Source organism: Lampetra planeri, chromosome 1, assembly GCF_965212315.1.
Source record: "Lampetra planeri chromosome 1, kcLamPlan1.2.h2, whole genome shotgun sequence".
NCBI lineage: Eukaryota > Metazoa > Chordata > Hyperoartia > Petromyzontiformes > Petromyzontidae > Lampetra > Lampetra planeri.
In genome coordinates, this window is record NC_136107.1 from 12,991,443 (window position 1) to 13,017,046 (window position 25,604).

General features: G+C 47.2%; 2 protein-coding genes across 6 annotated transcripts; one reads left to right on the forward strand and one right to left on the reverse strand.

The window, feature by feature from the left end:
* Positions 1–240: 240 nt before the first annotated feature.
* On the forward strand, positions 241–10,122 carry MLX (MAX dimerization protein MLX). 3 transcript variants are annotated; one of them, XM_078593912.1, is made up of 9 exons: positions 327–390; positions 4,606–4,656; positions 7,273–7,333; positions 8,306–8,404; positions 8,529–8,626; positions 8,768–8,864; positions 9,009–9,108; positions 9,228–9,429; positions 9,596–10,122. In XM_078593912.1, the coding sequence occupies exons 1-9, from the start codon at positions 346–348 to the stop codon at positions 9,650–9,652; spliced, it is 810 nt and encodes a 269-aa protein (XP_078450038.1). In that variant the 5' UTR covers positions 327–345; the 3' UTR covers positions 9,653–10,122. The 3 variants fall into 3 exon arrangements, with proteins under 3 accessions (XP_078450040.1, XP_078450038.1, XP_078450039.1); XM_078593914.1 differs by lacking the exon at positions 4,606–4,656 and having other exon boundaries at positions 241–390; XM_078593913.1 differs by lacking the exons at positions 327–390; positions 4,606–4,656 and adding an exon at positions 6,187–6,299.
* ERCC3 (ERCC excision repair 3, TFIIH core complex helicase subunit) lies at positions 9,118–21,144 on the reverse strand. Of its 3 annotated transcripts, none has more exons than XM_078593910.1 (16): positions 21,075–21,144; positions 18,306–18,511; positions 17,850–18,086; positions 17,355–17,404; positions 16,766–16,904; positions 15,950–16,138; positions 15,590–15,794; positions 15,059–15,373; positions 14,425–14,609; positions 13,927–14,129; positions 12,312–12,408; positions 12,066–12,183; positions 11,863–11,981; positions 11,251–11,403; positions 10,859–11,040; positions 9,118–9,416 (listed from the first exon to the last, which is right to left on the reverse strand). In XM_078593910.1, the coding sequence occupies exons 1-15, from the start codon at positions 21,106–21,108 to the stop codon at positions 10,900–10,902; spliced, it is 2,391 nt and encodes a 796-aa protein (XP_078450036.1). In that variant the 5' UTR covers positions 21,109–21,144; the 3' UTR covers positions 9,118–9,416; positions 10,859–10,899. The 3 variants fall into 3 exon arrangements, 2 of the variants coding, with proteins under 2 accessions (XP_078450036.1, XP_078450037.1); XM_078593911.1 differs by having other exon boundaries at positions 9,353–9,440; XR_013585456.1 differs by lacking the exon at positions 12,312–12,408.
* Between the last annotated feature and the right edge of the window lie 4,460 nt (positions 21,145–25,604).

Here is a 25,604-nt window from a genome sequence, read left to right on the forward strand (position 1 = left end):
CCCGTGCCTCACCCCCAATGCCCCCCTCTCGTGCCTCACCCCCAATGCCCCCCCCCATCGTGCCTCACCCCCAACGCACCCCCCCCCCCCCCGTGCCTCACCCCCAATGCACCCCCCGCCCCTCGTGCTGGCCCCACCCGCAGCTCAGAAGCGCGAGTGCAGCACCACAACCCCAGTGCGAGGTCTCTTTTCCGCGTGCGGCGCAAAGACGAGAAACACGAGCCTGTGTCTTGTTACGGCAAAGGGGATGGGGGCCCCCTCTCGCTCGTCACGTGGCGGAGCATTGGATCCCTCCGATTGGCGGAGAGGTATATCACGTGACGTAGGGGGCCAGCTTCACGTGCCATGGCGGAGGGGACAGCGGCGGGATCCCCGGACGAGGCGTGGAAGGTGAGACACGGAGACACACAGATACGGAGACAGAGACACGGAGACACGGAGACACAGAGACAGGGAGAGTCTGATACAGAGACACAGAGAGAGAGACAGAGAGAGAGAGAGACACATAGACAGAAAGTGAGACAGAGACAGAGAGAGACACAGAGATACAGAGAGACAGAGAATGAGACACAGTGAGAGACAGAGAGAGTGAGACACAGAGACACAGTGAGACAGAGAGTAAAACAGAGAGACAGAGTGAGACAGAGAGTGAGACCGAGAGAGACAGAGACACAGAGAGTGAGACACAGAGACACAGACAGAGAGAGTGAGACAGAGACACAGAGTGAGACACAGAGTGACACAGAGCGTGACAGTGACACACAGTGAGACACAAGGCAGTCAGACAGTTAGAGACAGAGTGAGACACGGAGACAGAGTGAAACACAATGAGAAAGTGAGAGACAGAGTGAGACACAGAGACAGACAGTGAGACACAGAGTGAGACACAGAGACAGACAGTGAGAGACAGAGTGAGACACAGAGACAGACAGTGAGACACAGAGACAGAGTGAGAGACAGAGTGAGACACAGAGACACAGAGTGAGACACAGAGACAGACAGTGAGACACAGAGTGAGACACAGAGACAGACAGTGAGAGACAGAGTGAGACACGGAGACAGAGTGAGACACAGAGACAGACAGTGAGAGACAGAGTGAGACACAAGACGGTCAGACATTGAGACACGGAGACAGTGAGAGACAGAGTGAGACACAATGAAACACAATGAGACAGTGAGAGACATCGTGCGAGAGAGCGTTGAGGCACGAGGGAGAGACGGAGTGATAGAGGGCGAGAGACACAATGTGTGTGTGGGGGGTAAAAGATTGGTGAGATTGTGAGCACGAGAGGGGTGGTGGTGTGCGGGAAGTGAGGACGGAGAGTCGGGGTGAGAGGTGGGGCAGTGGTTGTGTTTTTATGGTTTTTATGGTTATTGTGCTTGCTGTGGTTGTTTGTTGAGGGTGGTTGTGGTTGTTAGTGGTGGTTGTGGTTGTTAGTGGTGGTTGTGGTTGTTAGTGGTGGTTGTTAGTGGTGGTTGTGGTTGTTAGTGGTGGTTATGGTTGTTAGTGGTGGTTGTGGTTGTTAGTGGTTGTTGTGGTTGTTAGTGGTGGTTGTTGTGGTTGTTAGTGGTGGTGGTGGTTGTTAGTGGTGGTTGTGGTTGTAAGTGGTTGTTAGTGGTGGTTGTTAGTGGTAGTTGTTAGTGGTGGTTGTGGTTGTTAGTGGTGGCTGTTAGTGGTGGTTGTGGTTGTTAGTGGTGGTTGTTAGTGGTGGTTGTGGTTGTTAGTGGTGGTTGTGGTTGTTAGTGGTGGTTGTGTTTGCTAGTGGTGGTTGTGGTTGCTAGTGGTGGTTGTGGTTGCTAGTGGTGGTTGTTAGTGGTGGTTGTGGTTGTTAGTGGTGGTTGTGGTTGCTAGTGGTGGCTGTTAGTGGTGGTTGTGGTTGCTAGTGGTGGTTGTTAGTGGTGGTTGTGGTTGTTAGTGGTGGTTGTGGTTGTTAGTGGTGGTTGTGGTTGCTAGTGGTGGTTGTGGTTGCTAGTGCTAGTGGTGGTTGTGGTTGCTAGTGGTGGTTGTGGTTGCTAGTGGTGGTTGTTAGTGGTGGTTGTGGTTGTTAGTGGTGGTTGTGGTTGCTAGTGGTGGTTGTGGTTGCTAGTGGTGGTTATTGGTGGTTGTGGTTGTTATTGGTGGTTGTTAGTGGTGGTTGTTAGTGGTGATTGTGGTTGCTAGTGGTGGTTGTTAGTGGTGGTTGTTAGTTGTGATTTGCTAGTGGTGGTTGTTAACGGTGGTTGTTAGTGGTGATTGCTAGTGGTGGTTGCTAGTGGTGGTTGTTAGTGGTGATTGTGGTTGCTAGTGGTGGTTGTTAGTGGTGGTTGTTAGTTGTGGTTGCTAGTGGTGGTTGTTAGTGGTGGTTGTTAGTGGTGATTTTGGTTGCTAGTGGTGGTTGTTAACGGTGGTTGTTAGTGGTGGTTGCTAGTGGTGGTTGTTAGTGGTGGTTGTTAGTGGTGATTTTGGTTGCTAGTGGTGGTTGTTAGTGGTGGTTGTTAGTTGTGGTTGCTAGTGGTGGTTGTTAGTGGTGGTTGTTAGTGGTGGTTGCTAGTGGTGGTTGCTAGTGGTGGTTGTTAGTGGTGATTGTGGTTGCTAGTGGTGGTTGTTAGTGGTGGTTGTTAGTGGTGATTTTGGTTGCTAGTGGTGGTTGTTAGTGGTGGTTGTTAGTTGTGGTTGCTAGTGGTGGTTGTTAGTGGTGGTTGTTAGTGGTGGTTGCTAGTGGTGGTTGCTAGTGGTGGTTGTTAGTGGTGATTGTGGTTGCTAGTGGTGGTTGTTAGTGGTGGTTGTAGTTGTTAGTGGTGGTTGTGGTTGTTAGTGGTGGTTGTGGTTGTTAGTGGTGGTTGTGGTTGCTAGTGGTGGTTGCTAGTGGTGGTTGTGGTTGCTAGTGGTGGTTGTGATTGCTAGTGGTGGTTGTTAGTGGTGGTTGTGGTTGTTAGTGGTGGTTGTGGTTGTTAGTGGTGGTTGTGGTTGCTAGTGGTGGTTGTTATTGGTGGTTGTGGTTGTTATTGGTGGTTGTGGTTGTTATTGGTGGTTGTTAGTGGTGATTGTGGTTGCTAGTGGTGGTTGCTAGTGGTGGTTGTTATTGGTGGTTGTGGTTGTTATTGGTGGTTGTGGTTGTTATTGGTGGTTGTTAGTTGTGGTTGTGGTTGCTAGTGGTGGTTGTTAGTGGTGATTGTGGTTGCTAGTGGTGGTTGTTAGTGGTGGTTGTTAGTGGTGATTGTGGTTGCTAGTGGTGGTTGTTAGTGGTGGTTGTTAGTGGTGGTTGCTAGTGGTGATTGTGGTTGTTAGTGGTGGTTGTTAGTGGTGGTTGTTAGTGGTGATTGTGGTTGTTAGTGGTGGTGATGGTTGCTAGTGGTGGTGGTGGTTGTTAGTGGTGGTTGTTAGTGGTGGTTGTGGTTGTTAGTGGTGGTGATGGTTGCTAGTGGTGGTGGTGGTTGTTAGTGGTGGTTGTGGTTGTTAATGGTGGTTGCTAGTGGTGGTTGCTAGTGGTGGTTGTTAGTGGTGATTGTGGTTGCTAGTGGTGGTTGTTAGTGGTGGTTGTTAGTGGTGATTGTGGTTGCTAGTGGTGGTTGTTAATGGTGGTTGCTAGTGGTGGTTGTGGTTGTTAGTGGTGGTTGTTAGTGGTGGTTGTGGTTGTTAGTGGTGGTGATGGTTGCTAGTGGTGGTGGTTGTTGTTAGTGGTGGTTGTGGTTGTTAATGGTGGTTGCTAGTGGTGGTTGCTAGTGGTGGTTGTTAGTGGTGATTGTGGTTGCTAGTGGTGGTTGTTAGTGGTGGTTGTTAGTGGTGATTGTGGTTGCTAGTGGTGGTTGTTAATGGTGGTTGCTAGTGGTGGTTGTGGTTGTTAGTGGTGGTTGTTAGTGGTGGTTGTGGTTGTTAGTGGTGGTGATGGTTGCTAGTGGTGGTGGTTGTTAGTGGTGGTTGTGGTTGCTAGTGGTGGTTGTTAGTGGTGGTTGTGGTTGTTAGTGGTGGTGATGGTTGCTATTGGTGGTTGTGGTTGTTAGTGGTGGTTGTTAGTGGTAATTGTGGTTGTTATTGGTGATTGTGGTTGTTAGTGGTGGTTGTGGTTGTTAGTGGTGGTGATGGTTGCTATTGGTGGTTGTGGTTGTTAGTGGTGGTTGTTAGTGGTGGTTGTGGTTGCTATTGGTGGTTGTTAGTGGTGGTTGTGGTTGTTAGTGGTGGTTGTGGTTGTTAGTGGTGGTTGTGGTTGTTAGTGGTGGTTGTGGTTGTTAGTGATGGTTGTTAGTGGTGGTTGTGGTTGCTAGTGGTGGTTGTTAGTGGTGGTTGTTAGTGGTGGTTGTTAGTGGTGGTTGTTAGTGGTGGTTGTGGGGATCGGTTAGCGCTACGCGGCGCCACGAACCCGGCGACCCGGAGTTCGATTCGGACTTTGGGACTTTCCTCGGTCGACTCAGCCTCAAATGAGTACTTGGGGAGACAAAGGCGGCCGGGCGTGGTTGTTGCCCACCGCCCCCGCTCGTGTGCCGTGCTGGCCTTCATAGGTGCTCGCTAACAGCACTTGCCCCTACAGTCTGTTACAGGCTACACGGGGGTGGGAATCTTTGTCTTTGTTGTGGCCGTGCTGAACTTGATTTTTTGTGTCCTCGTTTCTGCCTCCGGGGGCTTCACAGAGTTGGAGGAACTCCCCGACTCGACCGCAGGAATTGGCTGAGCCGAGCGAGGCGCGTGACAACCGCGACCACCGACCAATAATTGTGCACCAAGTGAACTTTTACCGCATCTAAATGCGGCCGCATCTCAAGATCCCTTTCATAAGCAAACCGTGCTGTTTATTTTCATAGGCAAGGCAGGCAGTGGTATGGCAGAGACGGGGGAAAATGAGCCCCGAACTGAACGGGCAAAGGCGGTCGATGGGCATGGGGATGGCTGGGGAGAAAGAAACGTCAGGCCATGCGGACAGCAGAGCAGAATAAATAATATCCAACTAAGATAATAGGTTTTTCCCCTTTCTGGCAATAAAACGGGTGTTAATGTGTTAAAACACCAAACTGACACCTTTGCAAGGAATCATGTCTGCATTAACCACATACTTGTGAACATGCAAACAAAAAAACATGCTTTGACAGTATGTGCATTGTCTTTGAAACGGATTGGTCCACACCAGAGACAGCTTTCTTGAGAGCCTAGCCTCAAACGGTGTTAGACCATAGGACGCCAAAAGGCGAACAGCACAACGACAACACCACTGTCAGGACAGTGAGAGCTCGGGGTGAGCAGCTACATCATGAGACCTCCTTTGCCAGTATTAAATTATAATAGGGTTTTCCCCTTTCTGGCAATAAAACGGGTGTTAAGATGTTAAAACACCAAACTGGCACCTTTGCAAGGAATCATGTCTGCATGAACCACATGTACTTGTGGTGAACATGCAAACAAAAAAACATGCTCCGACAGTATGTGCATGGTCTTTGAAACTGAGTGAAGGGTGATTTGGCGTTTCGACAAAGCCTTGGTTGCTGGAGTGGAGAGTGCACGGATGGGAGCGGTCGGCAGGTGCACTCTTGAAGTTGATCTGAGATTGGATTGGGGGCCCTTGGAGTGATTGGGGGATGTGGTGCTCGTTTAGGGTGTGGGTGGGAATATTTTTTATGATCTGAAGTTTGGAGATGATTTGATTTGGAGAGGCTGTAGAGTTGCAATAATGGAGTTTATGGGGGGTGGGGGGGGCGTATGAGGTCCTGCAGAGTCTGTGTTGGGAAGTGAACGAGAGCACTGATTTAAGGATGATCTTTCGGGCGCTCTTCACCAGTGACGACGTGAGAAGAGTGTAAGAGTGAGATGCAGTGAATTTAGGATGTGCACAATCCGTGTTTGCCAACTGGACTTTTACCGATAAAGTGCTATTGTTTAGCAACATTTAGCTGCGGGAAGTTAGAATCAATCCAATCTGAAGACGTCAGTTACGCAGAAAAACTGCGAATAAAGAGGTATCGTGAAGAGATGGAAAATGCTTAAATATGACAAGGATCATTCTTATGAAGAAGTAATTTCTTGATGTATTACTGGTCATTGTAATGTTTGGAGAAGGTTCATTTTCTCTAACGATGTAATTGTTTTATCTTTAAGCCTGCGCCTCCACACTCCTGCCTACATAGCTCCTGCAAGGTTTCCTTAAATGGAAATACAGGAACATTCTGCAGCATTAATAAGTTTGACACTGAATTATGTATACAAATTCTAACCCCCCCCCCCCCCCCCCATTGTGGATACCCACAGTTCTGGTGGCGAGATGTTAACTACCTCGCCTGGTATCGAGGTCGTGGGTTCGATCCCGACCCTGACGCCTGCTGTATATTTGGAGTTTGTATGTTCACCCTGTGGGTGCAAAAATCCGGGTCCTCCGATTTTTCCCTCCACATTTAGAAAGATGCGTTTAGGGTATTTGGCTGCAATAAATTTCCACAAACCACTTCGTTAAGCTGTCGTTTGTGGCCAGGACGCTTCTGAAAAATAGCTGCTATGTAGCTCAGTGGGCCTTACCTGGTAAAATAGAAAGTAGTTCGTTAATCGTTTATTGCAGGGGTGGGGAACGTCCAGCCCGTGGGCCGTATAAGACCCGTGAAATAATTTGGTGTGGCCCTGCCAAGGCAACCGCAGGCGGGACTCGAAATTCAATAAATCTAGGAGCAAACCTGGAAAAGCAGTTGCGAGTAGCAACATCATCAATACCGGCTAACATCACCACGCCTCGCCAAAGAGAAGCAGTTCCAGCCATAACATTAGGGGTGCGTTAATTAAATGTTTGACAAAATATAACAGGCTAATTTTTAAGTTGATAATTTTGTATGGCCCGCGAATGATGTTGCAAATATCCAAATGGCCCTTGGCAGAAATAAGGTTCCCTACCCCTGGTTGAATGTAACAAAGTGTAAGATGTTTTAGGAGCACCGTGTGTATTGGGGTGTGCTGTTCCACACAGGTGGAGGGAAACATCTCCATATAAACATTTCACACATCACACGTTTTTCGTACCAACGTATTTTTTGCGATGTTGAGTGACCCGGAATGGCTGGCCGTGCACTCAGTGCAGCAGCTGGGTGCATTTGGCCAGATTGTTACACGTCAGCTTGGAGGTGTTAATAATTAACTTAACATATTAAAACCTGTCGGTGCCTCCATTACAGCTGTTACAGCTTCATAGATTTTGGAGCTCACAATTTATATCTACCTTTTATTGCAAAACGTGCAGTGGGTTTCGGCGATCTCATATCATGTAAAATTATTGCCTCTCTCTGGGGGGTCCCTTAACGAATGTCTCCATTCTCCTTTTCCAACAGGGCTCTTCTCTTCATGCCAATCACTCCGACCAGAGCTTCAGTGACAGTGGCTTTGAACAGTGTAAGGTTATTACCAATAAAAAATACAACCCCAAACCAGGTCCAAACACTATCAATTCTGCAATCCAGATGTGCCCAGACTGTGGTGTAGACAATTCCAAACTCTCACCCACCCAACTCCTACCACATACGTGCCGTGCAGCCCACAATGATTACGTAAAAAATATCTGAAGTGTCATGATGGGATTAGAGACCATTTCATATTTGCTCATCAGTCATCATAAGCAATGTAAATTCCATACAATTATCGAACATGAATATTGCAGCGGGGCTCAAGATAAATGAAAAAAAGTCCTTCAAAAGTTTTCTAAACAATTGAAAAAAATACATGTCGGAGGGATATAACTGAAAAATACATCAAGAGTATATATACCTCGGGAAGTTATTGAAGGTGCACCGAGATAAATATGTATATATAAAGAGACCATTGATCGCAGGTTGGACTTTTTTAAACGTTTAATAATTAAAGACAACAATGTGCCTCCGTTATTTATCATTATATATTATCTATTTTACATACGGATCAGAAACATGGCCATTGAAAAGAAAGTAGAACAATCTGCAAAGTGCTCAAATAAGCATGGAGATGTGTATGCTTACACTGATAGGAAGAATACTGATTAGAGGACATATAAGTTAAAGACATCATATTGACTTAAGTGGGCTCAGGCAGGGCACGTCACGAGAAGAGGGTCTGTGGTCGACTTATTATGTAGTGGAGCATAAATGAGGACGCATGTTTGAAATACTTCCAGAGATTGAACGATGAGACAGTCATAATTCATGCACTGGAGTTAGATGGAATGCAGCATTGCATGGTAACAGCATGAGGCCTTCAAACAAGTAGAAAAAGTATGTTAATGATAATCCAGTGCTTTATCTTGAGAAACATAACTTTTATATTGACATTTGAGGTTGGGAATTGTTGGCTGCAAAGCAGTATTAATGGTACTTTGCTGTTTCACTGTCTCAGTCTTTGCAGATAGCATAGTCAAGGGAGGAGTTGTTTCACGTACTAACAGCATCAACTCCAACACGGGCTCCAACAGTGCTTCCTCCGTTCCCAACACAGGTTTGTCCATTACGCCAATTGTGCAGTGTCAATAACAAAGCTGTCGGGTAAAGCCCATGCAGTTGGAAAATAGCCAAGCACTTGTTATGATGGAAGGCTTGCCTTGCTTCCCCTCTGTGTGCAGATGATGAAGACAGCGACTACAGGCAAGAGCTGACGTACAAAGACCGCCGGCGTCAAGCTCACACCCAGGCTGAGCAGAAGCGGCGGGATGCCATTAAGGTATTGTTCCTTTTATTACTATGAATAATTTGATGTTTTATCAAACCTATGGTTAATGCAGCATCTCCGTGTAAAATGGTTGCTGTAGTCTGCATTTTTGCCTGTATATTGTGCTTGGCTGAAGAACAATTGTCTTTACAGAAAGGCTATGAAGATCTGCAGGCCATTGTGCCCACCTGTACGCAGCAGGACCTCATTGGCTCCCAGAAAATGAGTAAAGCCACTGTGCTCCAGCGTTGTACGTATTTCACTTTGTTGCTGTTAATCGTGCAACTTCATGGCTAAATTGTGTTTTGCTTTTACCAGTTTTCCAAAACTTTTCATAAGCTTATTTTTTAAAGGGTAATGCCCAGCTTTATGCACTGTTGTATTATTGTTGCAGCCATCGATTACATACATTTCCTCCACAAGGAGAAGAAGAAGCAGGAGGAGGAGTTGTCAACTCTGCGGAAAGAAGTTCTTGCCCTAAAAATCATGAAATCGTAAGAGTCTTACGGAAAATCATTTATTATCATTTACCTGTATTTGCCCCATCGTTGTGTAAGCAATAGCAAATCTCCATAGGGTATCAACGATTGCACGTTTATTTGTATTATTGCAGGAACTACGAGCAGATTGTGCGTGCCCACCAGAGCAATCCACAGCAGGGCCAGGAGCAGGTGTCAGATGAAGTGAAGTTCAGCATCTTCCAGGGTATCATGGATACTCTGTTCCAGTCCTTCAATGCCTCCATTGCCGTGTCCAGCTTCCAGGAGCTGTCTGCCTGTGTCTTCAGTTGGTTGGAGGAGCACTGCAAGCCACAGGTACGTGTAACCTAACCAGCACCTGCAGTGAATGCTTTGGGCGTTGCCACTTAACTCGGATGTGAACAGATAAATACAATTGTGAATTAGCTTTAAATGTAGCTGTTGCAAACAGTTGTGAAAGCGGCCACAAATCAATGACAGGAGTGTTATGTTGCCATTGCAGACCCTGCGGGAGATCGTCCTCGGGGTGCTGCGGCAGCTCAACCCCCAGCACTACTGATGTCCCCGTAGATGGTGCCGGGGCTGGGCCCACACTGCCACCATTTGATCACTCTGGACTATATACACAAAGCGTAGCGAGTGGCACCCTTCAACTGTGCTGCTTACTTTTATTAATAAGCTGCAAAACTTGCATGTGATTTAAAGGGAAACATCTCTACTTGCCTAGGTGTTTTTTACTGGGAATGTGAATTGTATTTTTTTATGTTTATCCTTTCAACAGTTTATCTGCAACTGAATTGTGTTTGACTTTCTGTTTTAACTGTTTATGTATTGTGGAAAACAGCCAAATTTGTGCCTTATACATGTGTAAACCTGCCTCATGCACTACGCTACATCATCTATATTCTTGCAAAAACTTTACTATAACTGTATCTACTTTTGAGACTTGCAAATGAAATAACATTTATTTATGTGTTATACACATTCACCTGATGTGTGCATGTGGAATGAAAGATATTTTCCATTATATCTGGTGGTCATTTTTGCAAATTATTGACGTTTTAATTTTATTTGGAATGTGAAAAAACAATTCCAGAAACTTAACTTCGCAATAATGTGCTTCACTGAAGCACTTTGATTCCACGATATACAGGAAGTGTTGACAGCATTACTCAATGGATAAACCAGGAACCTTTAAAGTTTTGGCAAACGCCATAATTACTGCCTTTATACTGCTCAGGAATATCAATTAACTTTTATTTGCAATTAACAAAATGTATTATTCAGCATATAGCAGTCAAGTTATATGGTTGGAGAAATGCCCATTACAAATTGCAAGCAATTTACTTAAGTATTTTTTATTTTTCAAGATTTTTTTACAATGCTCTAGTGCTCTTTTCGTTTAAACTAACATGGTATTTGATAAAGATTTTAATAGGTAAAAATCTGTCCCATGAAACCCCCAACCATCAATTGTACAATCCACATGCAGTTTTTGTAATGTCATTTTGTTAAACCATTAAGTCATTTTAATGTGAACAACTTTATAACATCTAGTATTACTCTCAAGGAAAGCTAAACCCTGTTTTGACTCCGTATTCATTTAAATGCAAGTTCTGCATATGCATATACAGAAAACGAATGGCTAGGAAGGAAACATATACAAAGTTACAAATGCCTTAAACCCCCCACCACACTTTATAAACAAACTTTCCTCCACACTCTGTGCCATTTTGGCAGTCTTTGGTTGGCGGTCTATTATTACCTTTGGTGTTAAAATCATCAAGGAAATGAGGGCAGTTGCCCTCACTTATTTCGGAAGCGCTTGAAGAGAGGGTGCAGCACTTTGCCACCCATAGACGACTTGGAACGTGGGACCTGGTACTCCAAGTACATAGCATTGTCAGCTCCAGACATGGAACTCATGCTGCCCACACGCCGTGACATCTGCACACAAAGCCACACCATAATCTCAATCTTAACCCATATATCTGGCATTATCTACAAAAACAAGTGATTTACATGCAGGTATGGATGCATTCAAATTAGTCTTGCAATGCAAAGTATTGTTATGTATGGATTAATTATACAAATGGTTAGTCTCTTGCAAGAGCTTTCATGCTGTATCCAAGCACAAGCCTGCGACCGAAGTAATACCTGTGATCGAGGCCCGCCAAATTCACCGGCCACGATCTCCTCCTCAGCGTCCAGATCGGAGGCAGCGAGCACTTTCTGAAGCAGCTGTTGCTGTTCATCCTTGGTAGAGAACATGAGTTCTCCTTCCTCCATGCCTGCAAGCTTTGTAATCACCTGCACAAGTAGTTGACAAAAGACATCACCATTTATTATGTTCAAACTCCAGCTAATCAGCCTTATAAAGTGTCTGAAATTTGGACTGGGAAATTGGGCAATCACGTTTTAAATGTAATTTTCACACCATGGACAATGAGCATAATTTTATGAGGAGTTTTATACTACATTTAAGTTTGTTGGATAAAGGCCTCTCCATGCAGTGTCAATTATGGAGATGTTTTTGACCATGCTTCATGATTTGTCAGTGCAGAGGAGGGGTCGCACCCAGCACTTTATTGACATCACTTGACACGAATGTTAGCTGTGGCTGAATCAAACTCAGGACACTGGGTTCAGAGGACAGTGCAGTAGCCAGTCAATGCTTCACCCAATGCTGCATTGATATTGAAGAGCGTAACCAAAGGGAATTGCATTTAGTGAACAGAAATTGTTCCTGAAGCAATGTTTGGAACCTACTTTGAAGCTGTAACCCTGGTCCACAAGGAAGCGCTGTCGTTTGGCCGAATAGGCCATCTCCTGGGTGTCCTGAGACACGAGTGAGTAGAAGTAAGCGTTGTACTCCTCTGCCACCATGCCTGCGGGAAAACACAAGTTTAGAATGAATTTGTCCAGGCTCTTGGTCCTTCATCGAAAGATGTTGCAACATGGACCCTACCAACCTTTTTTAGCACGCAAGACTCGGCCAAGCCGTTGTGCCTCTTGGCGCCGTGATCCTCCATGGGACGAGATCTGGATAAGCACATTAGCCTCGGGCAGGTCAAAGGATGTGTCGCCAACCTACACACACACACAACCGCAACATGTCTCCTGAAGGATTGTAGATTTTTTTAGGCAGAGCATATGCACTGCACATGTCAGGGATTCTTGGCTGATGTCAATTGAAAACAATGTGTAGAAATACAGACCTTTGAAATAAAGATGGTGTTTATTTTGGGATTGTGCTTGAAATTCTGTAGGATCTGCATACGCTCGCCTTGTGAAGTTGGCCCATAAATATATGGCCTGTAAAAAGTGATTCAAAATGTTGGTGTACATCATATTGCTACATAAATCAGAAAAAAACATTAAATGCATAGCATTCCATTTAGTAAAAATAACATTTTGGTATATGTCCTAAAATGTAATTTTCAACTAATTTACAATCTTTTATATAGTGCCCTTTATGCTAGCATGTCACAGAGCACTTTACAACCGAAAAGAAACTGGCATCTCATTTCCAACATTTAAAATACCATCCCTGTGTCTGCTGTCCCTGGGCACAATGTGACTCAGGATCTAGCCTACAAATGGGCATTAGTCTGGAAGGATCTGTGGGCCATGGAAGCGAGGCGGTTGAGCTTTTCCATCAGAGCAACATATGACATCCTTCCAACACCAGTTAATCTTCACCAATGGTATGGTGAAGATCCGGACTGTGCCCTCTGTTCCATGCCAGCCAACCTCAGGCACATTCTCACAGGGTGTAAAACAAGCCTCACCCAAGGACGCTACACTTGGCGTCACAACCAAGTCCTTAAAAACCTTGCGTCCGCCCTGGAGGACAAGCGAGCTGCCACCAACTCCCTACCACCCCCAGCAGCATCACACCCCTTACGGACGACCTTTGTCCGCGAAGGGGCTAAACCACCGAAGAGCGGCTCTACACCAATAGAGCGAGACCAGCTGCGCTTGGCCCGCGACTGGAAAATGCTAGCTGACATTGGCCGGCAACTTGTGTTTCCTCCGGAGATCGCAACCACCACCCTAAGACCTGACATGGTGCTCTGGTCCCGTTCGCTCAAGAAGGTCTTCATCATTGAGCTCACAGTACCCTGGGAGGACTCAGTAGATGAGGCTTATGAGCGAAAACATCTGCGCTATGCCGATCTAGCTGCCGAAGCACGGCATCATGGCTGGAACACAGAAGTCCGACCAGTGGAGGTGGGCTGCAGAGGTTTTGTGGCAACATCTACAACCAGACTGCTTAGAGACCTGGGAATTAAGGGCCAGAGCCAGCGTTCGGCAATCAAAGCTGTATCGGAGGCGGCAGAAGGCAGCAGTCAGTGGCTCTGGATGAAGAGGAAAGACCCCAGCTGGGCCCCAAAGTGAGAGGGCCAGGAGGTATGCAGTCAACAATGCTTGACTCAGGGAGGACGCCCCTGCCATGCATAGTCCCATGGGATGTTGGCTACCAACAACAAGGCAACTCCTATGACTAATTGGGAATGGGACGCAAGCGTAGGATTGATCACCCTGTCGCTGGCCGCCTTTGGGGAGGGTGTATAGTATGAAAGGCCGAAACACCCTAGGAACCAAAGGGTCACTACTGACGATGCGCTCCCCAAATTTCACCAGGCTCACTGTTCATGAACTCTTGGAAGTGCTTGCACAAAGGATAGTAACATCTCATCCTGTGTTCTTTGGAATCTGCCAGTAGGGGAGGGTGATGATTGCTCCAATGTGTAATCCCAATTGAATCATTTGGATGTTCACATCTTTCCCACAAACACAGCAGGGCAACGTGTTGATGGGAGCACCCACTTGTTGAGCCGTACTGCATACTCCTTGAGTGCAAACACGTTGTCTGCAAACACGATGACCTTGTCGTTGCGGCGCTCGTGGAAGCGGATCAGGAACTGGCAGGCACGGAACTTGTTTGGGTTCATTACATAGAGCAGCAGCCGCTTCTTGGTCCGGGTTGACACGTACTCCCGGTAAAATTCCGGGGTCATGGGACACCACACCTTGGTGGACAGCCGGTGTCAGTGTGAGGCAAATATAACAGACTCAACTGTGCTACAGCCAACTGCTATTGCATTGGTGGGGGAATGTTTAATTTTTTGGAAATGTAATTGCCATTCTTGAGAAACGAACTATTCCCAATATTTTTCTTTATTTTAATATGCTTTGAACAACCACAAATTAGACAATTAATACAATTGAGAGGTAATTATGAAACAAAGTAATTTCAGGGTAATCAAACATACTCCATCGGGCAGCTCTTAAAAGCTGTGAATTTCTGAACCTCTCTCCACTCACCTCGGCACACTGCACCTTAGCAATGTAACCAGCATTCTGCAGCTCCATCCAGTTGGCTTCGTACAGTTTGGGGCCAATGAGGAAGTTGAGGTCAACGATCTTGTCGTCCTCGCGCACTAGTGTGGCCGTAAGGCCCAGCTTGCAGTGCGCCTGCACAATGGTCAGCACCCGGCGGAACATGCGAGCTGCGGGTTGAGGGAGGCAGCGGGCAATTCGGGTGATTGCAAATATATTAACATTTGAAAAATGTTAAGTGGATTGTTCACTGTAACGTGTTAAGCGTGATAATGGGTTTTTTTACCCTTTTATCTGGCAACAAAACTGACACATTTTTTTTTTACAAGCGCCTTTTGGCTTCATCTGGTCCAACACCATGTGAGACTAGGCTCTAAGGAAAGCTGTCTCGGGTGTGGACCAATCAACTTCAAGGACAGCGCATACATTATCAGTTATGTTTTTTGTTTGCATTATGACTGCAGATATTGTGGTCTATGCAAACATGACTCCTTGTAAAAAAGGTGTCAGTTTTGTTGCCAGATAAAAGGGTAAAAAAACAATTATCATGTTTTTTACTGGCAAATGAGGTTCCAATGGTGTTAAGCATGCTGCATATATTTCTTCATAAGAGTTTAACCTGGAATCGTGTGGACCTCATCCAGAAGCATTAGTCCCCACTCCTGGCTCTTCATCCAATCCATGACACGCTCTGCCTCCCAAGATCGCTTTGTCGTGTGGCCCAGCATGGAATATGTGCTAATGGCGATTCCACAACCCGATGGCTTGTCCTTGGCATCAGAAGTAAACCGGCAGATTTGGCTCTCATCTGCCGTTGACCACATCCGGAATTGAGCCTTCCACTGTTCCACTGACACCGCAGATGTGCAGAGTACAAGACAGCGCTTTCTGACCGTGCATGCTGCTGTCACACCCACTAACGATTTCCCAGCACCTGCGGGTGAAGCAAATGCGTACGTTATAACGAACTTATTTGTAAGGCATAAACTTTTCCAAAAACATTAGGACATTTATTTCTCACAATTTGTACTAAAATTTTCACGTGGCTTATTGTTAAGTAGTTGGATGTAAAATTATGCACAAATTAATTTTAGTATATATTTCACATAAACAACAGGGCAAAGTGAGGCGTTCTCATGTTGACACACACCACATGGCAGCACAATGACTCCCGAACGGGCTCGGCCATTGCCGAACATCTTCCGGAGGCTCTTCTCCTGGTATGGCCGCAGCACAGCAGTGGGCTTAAGGTCAATATCAAGGTCTGGGTTGACTGCATCATTTCGGAAGTCGTACTCGGCCAACAATGGGAACTCCATTTCGATGCAGCGTTTCTGGAGAAGTTCAATTGTGTCCTGCACAAGGCACATGGATCGTGATGAGAAAAGTAAGCATCCGAATCTTTAAAAATTCAAGTTTAAACACCGATATATATATTTGAATCTACGGATGAAATGAGCTTTACAAATGTAAATTATATTAAATGACATTAGATTTGCTCTCACTGTACCTGTTTGATCTCAAAGGAGACGGTATGGGTCTCCACAGCCTCATCCTCATCCTCCTTGTCCATCTGCTCATAGAAGTGGAATATGTCTGATGGGACAACTGTCTGTGCTTCTGTCTGTTCTGAAGTCTGCCCCTGGGATGTGGAGGCTCCATCAGCTCCTCCCGAGCTAGTGGTGCTTGGTTTATTCAGCTTCAACAAGACAAAGCAAAATTTATTTTATTTCACTCCTTTGAAGTATGACATGTTAGCAATGAAGAACATACATGTTTTGCATTGTGGCCAAGTTCAACAACTTATTTTCAAACTCTTAGGTTTTTTCGGTAAAGTCACGTAGGTAAAAATAAATAATAATAAATAATAATAAATAATAGAAATAATAATAGAAATAAAATAAATCACGACGTTTCGGGCGCAACACAAGCGTCCGTCATCAGGTGGAACAACCACAGCAAGAAACAATTGCTGAAGCTTCAAATCTAGAACTTATTTTCAATATAAAAAATTTACAGTTTTTTGCGTTGCACACTGCAGTAAGACTATAGTTATCTTGATTATAGGACCACCAGTCTTATAATCAAGTCATTTCCTCTTCTGATTTGCGAGAAAGTCAGAAGACTACGTTGGAAAGTTTAGGGAAAGATTGAGGGAGACTAAAAGAGAACATGGCGAAGTTGTCAAGGAGAACATGTGAGGATACTGTGCAGCTGGCTATCGATGGAAACCTGTGGAAACAGAGAACTCGCAAAGCAGACCCCGCCAAGTGACACAATGCTTGTATTGGGATGCCCCCTGGTGGACGTGACAGATGGTGCTTACTTGTAGGGCTGATTTGCCAGAAAATGTTTCGTTGATGAGGGGTGTCTCCCCCTCCTCAGAGCGCAGTCGACACTGCTTCACCACATCATCCTGCAGCAGTTGCTGAATCACGTCCGGAAAGGCACTCTCCACAAAATACCTGCAGTCGGTCACGTGCTGCTCCATCAACGGTCATATTCACAACTCAACCTCCTGGATAAGATAACCAGTTGACCTCCCACAAAATGGAACACCCTTTTGACAGATAAGCAGACATGATTCCCAAGTGGGATACGAACTTGAAACCTTCCGATAATAAGTTGCGAGTTACCTACAGCATTTTTGGTTCATCTACCACATCTTTATGCTCATGCTTTTCTCCAATTTACATTAAATACATCCCCAATCTGTAGATTTCATTCAATTTTTACAACTACTCTAGAATAATAATTGGTTTCTGTTATACAGCGCCATGAGATATAGGTGAACTGAAGATTCATATCGGCAATTTTTATCATGGTGTAAAAGTAAATAACATCCTTCGGAGATTATTTAAAATATTTTTAGCAACATTACCAAATAAAAACAAATATCCACACTTTGTATTTACCTGTTATGCTTCAGTACAAGTTTGACTTTTCCGTAGCTGACTGTGCAGAGCTGCGCAAGAAACATTGTTGAAATTTAAGTGAATACATTGCTGTGCTGTGACTCTACAAGACCCCTGATGCTTATCACATGTATACATTCATCTCAGTATTTGCATATACAGTACATGGTGCATAATTGCCTCAGGAACGCAAACATTCAAAAGGAATCCCCAGTGGCAGCTGCCTCAGTGCGGCGGCACAAGACAACGCCGCACTAGCCTGCATGTTGGTATTAATGTGTCCGTAGAGGGAAGTGATTTTTGCTTACAATTCCAATTTACCAATTATTCATAGTTGCCAAATTTTCACTGAGGCCTGCACACAATCACTTTTTTTTTTATTACGTCATGGGATTTTTAAAGTCCAATGTTAAGAGCACGGCACGTATTTTATGGTTATGACACCCGCGATGTTTCTAGAGACATGTGTGTCCCATGTACCTGCACTATTCTTACCCTAATGAAGGTGAGTATTCCATCAGGAATGCTGGTCTTGTTCAGTTTCTGGAGGTATTCTATAATGTCAGAGGTTTGGAGGCCGACACTCACAGCGGCATACAGGGAGTACGCCGTTAGCCGGTACTCATGTATACGTGCCGGCCGGCACACAGGCTCCGCTATTGCAATCAAAAAGTCATGTGCATACTTGTACACGGGCGAGAAGGCTTCCAGGAAGATGTGGCCGTCGGGTGCCTGACAAGCATGAGTGATCAAGTTTGATCAGTTTGCAGAATTAAGACATAAAATGCAACATCACATGTATAGGTGAAGAATCGGCTTCCTGATAAATTAAACATGTACACATTATACGTAAATGCGTTACTTAATCAGTGGACAATCATCCATTGTTAACAAACCTTCATATAAATGCAACTTAATAATGAACAGTTACATGTAACATGAAGAGCTCACCACCCAGAGGGGGCGTGACGAGTGGTCTTGTTTGAGGGTCATCTGTGAGCGGTAATCTTTTGCTCCAAATTCGTCGATTATTGTGTTTGCCGTCTCCACCTGCCGACCAGCAGCAGTCGGGACTGCCTCTTGCTGATCTTCATCCTCATTAGCTGCCGCCTCCTCCTCCTCGTCCTCATCTTTGCGCTTCCTCAAGCGCTTCCTGTCTGATGGTGCAGGCACGCATAGATCACACAATTACATGCAGGCAACGCAACAAATGTAAAACTCTTACAAGGCAGCTTAACTTCATTATCTGTGTTAAACTCAGGTCGCCAGGTTTATAGTGCACTGTGTTAACCATTGCACCAATGCCCCCAATACACACATTCACACATACACCAGCACACAATTTACATTCCACGCATTCATACATACTCTTAGGCTTTTTTCGGTAAAGTCACGTAGGTAAGATGCAGTAAATTTTTGCTGTGACGGTCCCACCTGATGACGGAGACTTGTGTTGCTTCCGAAACGTCGTGATTTATTATTTTATTTCTATTACTACTTCTATTAATTTTATTTTTTTACCTACGTGACTTTACCAAAAAAAGCCTAAGAGTATGAATCCTCGATTTAAAGCTTTCGTGACTGCAGGGATTCATACTTATTCTTGGTTCTTTTGGTAAAGTCACGTAGAAGGGAAGTAATAAAATAATAAAAATAAAACAATAAAATAATTCTCACGACGTTTCGGCCACAACGCAAGCAGCCGTCCTCAGGTGAAGACCAGGTCTGTCGGGGAGACAGCGTCTGAATTCATTCATTCAGACGCTTCATTCAGACGCTGTCTCCCCGACAGACCTGGTCTTCACCTGAGGACGGCTGCTTGCGTTGTGGCCGAAACGTCGTGATAATTATTTTATTACGTTTTATTTTTATTATTTTATTACTTCCCTTCTACGTGACTTTACCCAAAGAACCAAGAAGAAGTATGAATCCTTGCAGTCACGAAAGCTTCAAATCTAGAACGCATTCATACATTTACGCATATTGTTATACACATTCAGACACAACAAGTGCCATTTGCCACCGAGGTACGTGACATTACCACAGCGCTGTTGCCATGCTATGTGCACTTTGGAGACATTACGCGAAGGCTCGCTGGCAGGTCACAGTTCAGACCAAGGTGGTTGTGGGTTAACTTGTCTGGCAGATACACAACCAGAGCTGCCCCATAGTGCCACACTATATTTTAGCCTCCATAGAGGCTGATCGCGACACAATTGGCACCAGTCATCAGGAAATCCAATTAGCGCCTTGTCCTACTGCACCATGTCAGCCTCTATTGTGCCCGTCTGGATGGCCAAATAGAAGCTGTTTGCACATTCTGTGGGCTACATGGCCCAGCCAACAGAATCAAGTAATGGCGAGCACCTTGTAATCGATCCTGGATAAATCCAAGATAGATCGTAGGCAGGCCAGCCTGAATGTTTCAAGCAGGCGCAGGTGTTCTTGTAATGGGGTCCACATTTCGCAAACATGTAACATAAACTGTGGAACAACAGGTCCGGCCAGCTTCTAGCACGATTTTGCAACCCATGAAAACTTGCATACGCAGATTCATAAATTCACTTTCACACATGCAGACATTGACACTCGCTCACACACGCAGTCCGATACATTCTCAAACACACACTGGCACGCCTATTCCACACGTTCAAGTTCATTTATTAGGTATAGCACTGTGAGCCATTCGGCTCTTGAATCGGGTGCAACCGCAACAAACAAAAACATGAACAAGAAAACATCTTAAAGTGAATATGTGACTAAGTGCAAACAGAAAATCCAAGAAAAGACAGCAAAATATTGCAGAAAAAGCACCGTACACCAACACTGTGTGCAAAAATCCCAGTGGGATGCAAGTCAAACAACAACAATCACCACAAGACAACTTAGATTAAGGGCCATCAGTCTAACGTACTCCCATGCACACTCACACACCAACACAGAATCGCACACGGACGGACACTCATTATATGCGTGTTAGGATCGATGCTGTCAGCGATCACCACTGAAGACCGGCAGAGTATACGAGGGGTGATGTGGCCCACACATTTGTCTCCCAAGTGGCGATGTTAACACACCGCACCAGGTCCTAAATGTGAGGCCAAGGCCCGGTTCAGACAATCGCCACCGGTGTTGGCCGTGAGTCGAACTCGGGCTGCCACCACCACCCCCCGGCACTCTCCTCTGTCTCTCTCTTTACACACAGGCTGGCACTACAACACAGGCTGGCACTACAACACAGGCTGGCACTCAACTCGTCTTGCACAGAGACACAGAGACCCACACACCCCGAGAGATTCGTCACACAAAGAGAGCTAGACTCGCCACGGCACCATCATGAGCGGCAGCATCGGACCTAGGCCCGGGCCTCTAAGCTCTCATCACCACCATCATCACCATCATCATCATTACCATCATCATCACCATCATCATCACCACCATCATCATCATGATCACCACCACCACCATCATCATCATCACCACCATCATCATCATCACCATCATCACCACCATCATCATCATCACCACCATCATCATTACCACCATCATCATCATCACCACCATCATCATTACCACCATCATCATCACCACCACCACCACCATCATCACCACCATCATCACCACCATCATCATCATCACCATCATCACCACCATCATCATCACCACCACCATCATCACCATCCTCCTCGCGTCTCGGGGGTGTTGCACAGCGCCACGCACCTTTGTCTCCGCGCTCCCGGTCTCGCTTCCCCATCGCTGCTGTGGGGGGGGGGGGCACGCGAGGGGGGGGCACGGGGGGCACGCGAGGGGGGGGGGGCACGCGAGGGGGGGGGGCGCGAGGGGGGGCACGCGGCGGAGTGGGGGGGGAGTGGGGAGACGCCGCCCAGAAGCACGGGGGGGGCACGCGAGGGAGGAGGGCACGAGGGGGGGGGGCACGCGAGGGGGGGGGCGAGGTGGGGGCACGGGGGGGACGCGAGGGAGGGGGGCACGAGGCAACAGCGGCAGCAGCAACGGGAGCAGCAGCAGTGGCAGCAGCAGCAACGGGAGCCGGTCCCAGCAGCCCCTGCGGCACCACGTGTGTCCGGGCGACACACGTGGGAGGCTGTGGGGCGTGGGGAGCGGTGGTGCAGCGGTTAGCGCAGCGCTGCGTGACGAACTCGCCCACCCGGGTTCGATTCCTGCTCACGGCCAACACCGGCGACGATTGTCTGGACCCGTTCCGGGGCTCCGCTAGGTCGACTCAGCCTCAAATTACTCACTCAGTGCGGTGTGTTAACGTCGCCAATTGGGGAGACAAAGGCAGCCGGGCGTGGTGCTGGCCACCCACCCCCTCGTGTGCCACTGTGCCGGCCTTCATAGGTGCTCGCTAACAGCACTTGCCCCTACAGTCTGCTACAGGCTACACGGGGGATCTTTGTTTTTGTCCTATCTCATGTGAAGCTCTGTGGACGCTACTGGGCAGTCGCCCTCCAGCAACAACGGAGGGCAGAGGAGTGACGCTCACAACAACGAGCAGGGCGCTGGGCGGATAAAACGAAGAAAGTTGGCACAATGGGGGGGGGGGGGGGTACAAGTTGGTGGATCTGCCAGTCATCTCAGTCAGTCAACCCATGGCACCTGGGTCTGTTCCGTAACCTGCCAGCTTTGGTCACTTCACATGGCGGAGCGACGCTCACAACAACGAGCAGGGCGCTGTGCGGGTAAAACGAAGAAAGTTGGCACAATGGGGGGGGGGGGGGGGGTACAAGTTGGTGGATCTGCCAGTCATCTCAGTCAGTCAACCCATGGCACCTGGGTCTGTTCCGTGACCTGCCAGCTTTGGTCACTTCACATGGCGGAGCGACGCTCACAACAACGAGCAGGGCGCTGGGCGGCTAAAACGAAGAAAGTTGGCACAGTGGGAGGGGGGTACAAGTTGGTGGATCTGCCAGTCATCTCAGTCAGTCAACCCATGGCACCTGGGTCTGTTCCGTGACCTGCCAGCTTTGGTCACTTCACATGGCCTCAAAAGTGCACCTAACATGGCAAAAGCGCCGTGGGGACGTCACCGCCACTCAGTGGTGAACGGTGGGTATTGTTGTTGATCTCCTTCCTATTCGGTGACATGCCCGTTACAATACTGTAATAATACACTTTCTTTTAAGCCAGTAAGATTGACGGATGTGTTGAGTTTTTTGTGTGCGTCAGTGCCAAACGCAACAACAGCAGCAGCACCACCAAATAAAGTGGCCTATTAAGGAAGGTGTGATGCGGATTCGGTGACCCGTTTGTATGCTCAGCATCCACTCACTTTATGATGTGCACTCAGACACACGGAATCCACACACGCTCAGTCTCGCATACACAGACTCGCACACACAGACACTCCCATTCGCACACAATCGCATACAGAGAATCACGCTCACGCAGACTGGAACACACTCAAAACACTCCCGTTGACCAGATTGGCCACTGTAAATTGAACCAAGATCCGGAGGGAATTTGGATGACCCCGACACGTAGAGGGGTTATAGCTCCTACACACGCACGTATCCCGCGAACACCTCCAGTGGTAAATGCCTCGAGCTGGAACATCTCGTTGGCAAGATTAATGTCATGGGTGTCAAAAATAAGAAACCGGTAATGACCCCTAAGCATTTAACATATATCACTTGCACAGCATGAATTCATATCGTGAATGACACACACAGTCAAATGCAATAATTACACAGAAATGTTGTACTACGTCGGTTAATTTAGAGTCCGTGGGAGTCCAGTTTACCATGGAAGTCTAGTTTATAATGGAAGTCCAGTTTACCATTGGAGTCCAGTTTACCATGGAAGTCTAGTTTACCATGGCAACCTACGGCTCTGGAGCCGCATGCGGCTCTCAAAGGACCGCTTCATAATGTTATTTATAAAGGACCACGGTCCCGTATTCACATGCATTGTGGCTCTTAAAATATTGAGTTTTTTTTACCGAATTCGAAAAAAATACCCCTGCTCTAGACTCTAGAGTGGACCACTCATTGGCAAATTGTTCAATGTGTGGGCATCGGTGCTGGGGAGAGCATGGTTTTCTTGTGTCCTCCTTCACACCAGCTGCCCCTACAGCGAATGAGACAATTACGAAAGTGCCATGGATCTATATTCATGTATTTGTTCATGGATCATCTTGTTTTCGATGGTATCCAGGGTACAAAGTGACACAAAGAAAACTATCTACTGATGATAACACGCACTATTCGATGTACTATACATATTGTAAACACAATACACAATGACCTGATGGCTCGTTGGGACACTGTCTATAGGAAAGCCACCCACACGGATTCCTATCTAAAGCCTGACTCCCACCACCATCCAGCCCAAAAGAATTCCCTCATCAAAACACTACACCATAGGGCCAGTTGCATCTCCGACCAGCACCACCTAGCCAGTGAGCTTGAACACGTATGCCAGGCTCTCAGGAGGAATGGATATTCCGACTGCACAATCCGCAAAGCTGGATCCCCAACCATGGGTAGAGAACCATCTGAGGACCCAATCAAAACCATTACCTTACCATACATAGCAGGGGTTACCAAAAGGATTGCCAAAATCTTGAACAAACACAAGATCCAAGTTCGGTTCAATACAGTACACAAAATCCGTGATTTGATCCCATCGGTGAAGGATGCGATTCCGGACATGCAATGTCCTGGTGTCTATAAGATGAGTTGTGTCTACGGCAGCAGTTACATTGGTGAAACAAAGCGACGTGTCTCAGACCGGGTTCGCGAACACAAAGCAGATTTGAAACACGGCAGAGCCAACACCTCGGCGGTGGCGGATCATTGTTTCAACGTTGTGGGCACACATGACATTGTATTCTCCGAGACCAAGGTGCTCTGTAAACACTCGGGCCACCATCAGAGATTTGTTCATGAAGCCATCCAGATATACAAACAGACAAAACTTTAATCGAGAAGATGGATTCAGACTGAGCAATCATTGGAAGGATGTGATAAACTGCGCCAAGTTGTAACTGCTATGATTTTCACTCAACCACCCGGTTATCGTCGTCCGATTACTAATTCGAGCTCCTTTACTTGCTAATTTATCCAGCCCCACTCGTCCCTGCACGCCACAAACCCTCCCCCCCTCTCCCCCGTGAACTCCTGCAGCCACGACCCGACAACCCCCCCCCCCCCCCCCCCGTGCCTATGTAAAGGAGAGCCGACACAAGATTGCAGGGGTTTCGCCTTTTAATCCTTTTCTCCCATCCACACCTGTCCCCAGCCGTCCCAATCTCGTTCCCGCCAAAGGCCCCCTCTTCCCGCCCGTTCTCTCCTTATATCTCCTCGATCACCCCTCCCACTAACCCACCTATTGGTGGGAATCCTTCCCCTGACACCCCTACATCACCCCCCCCCCCCCTGGAGAAAAAATAACCGTCCTCGGTTCTGCCTCCCCCATGGACCATTTAAGTCTCCCCATGCCTCCCACCACTGACAGTGACGACAGCCTTTAACCCCCCCACAACCATACAATGCAATATAACACAACAAAATCAATTGCGCGGCCTGCCCGGGTCTCCAGCCAGCGTCCCATAACAGCCCGGACATCCACAGGCAGCAGATGACCGTGGCGGCCCCCGCCTTCGAAGGCCCTCTTGTCGCGGTCCCTGGTTCGGTGGTGCCGGTGTCGCCTTGCCTGGCGCCGCTGTCTCTCCGGCCCCCGCTCGTGCCGCCGCTCCGTCAGGCCTCACATGGGGTGCTGTAGGTGACAAGGGAACACAGGGCGCCGAACCCCCTGCCGGTCGGCGCGTGGTGGTCGGCGACCTTGGCCTGGGTAGGGATGATGATGATGATGTTGGCAGTGATGTTGGTGGTGATGTTGGTGAAGATGACGGTGGAGAGATGTATGGCTTAAGGCGGGTGGGGTGTACAAACCATCGTCGCTTACCCAGTTGGACCTGGATGCACTGCGGTCGGAGTGCTTTAATGGCCTCGACCGGCCCTTTCCAGGGTCGGTGCAGCTTTGGTGAGAGGCCAACCGGCACCTGAGGACAGTGTAGCCATGCCTGGTCCCCGACTTTAAAGGGCTTGGCTGTCACTGTCCTCTCCCGTATCCGTACATTACTCTCTTGGCTCGTGGCCGATGCGGCCTCGGCTGCTTGGCGGGCCTCTCTCAAATAAATGAGGGAGGTCTTTAGTGCCTTCGGCCATGCGTCGGCTCTTGCAGGAATGTCCGTCAGCTGCACCTCAATAGGCGGAACGGGATCCCGTC

Excerpts from the sequence above, each read along its gene's own strand:
- ERCC3 (XM_078593910.1), bottom strand. The coding sequence starts at position 21,108 with ATGGGGAAGCGAGACCGGGAGCGCGGAGACAAAG. Across the intron at positions 18,087-18,305 it reads CGTCACGCCCCCTCTGGGTG|GCACCCGACGGCCACATCTT; the intron begins GTGAGCTCTTCA and ends CATGCTTGTCAG. Across the intron at positions 11,404-11,862 it reads ACCAGGGTTACAGCTTCAAA|GTGATTACAAAGCTTGCAGG; the intron begins GTAGGTTCCAAA and ends CTACTTGTGCAG.
- MLX (XM_078593912.1), top strand. The coding sequence starts at position 346 with ATGGCGGAGGGGACAGCGGCGGGATCCCCGGACGAGGCGTGGAAG. Across the intron at positions 391-4,605 it reads CCCCGGACGAGGCGTGGAAG|AGTTGGAGGAACTCCCCGAC; the intron begins GTGAGACACGGA and ends GGGGCTTCACAG. Across the intron at positions 9,109-9,227 it reads GCCCTAAAAATCATGAAATC|GAACTACGAGCAGATTGTGC; the intron begins GTAAGAGTCTTA and ends GTATTATTGCAG.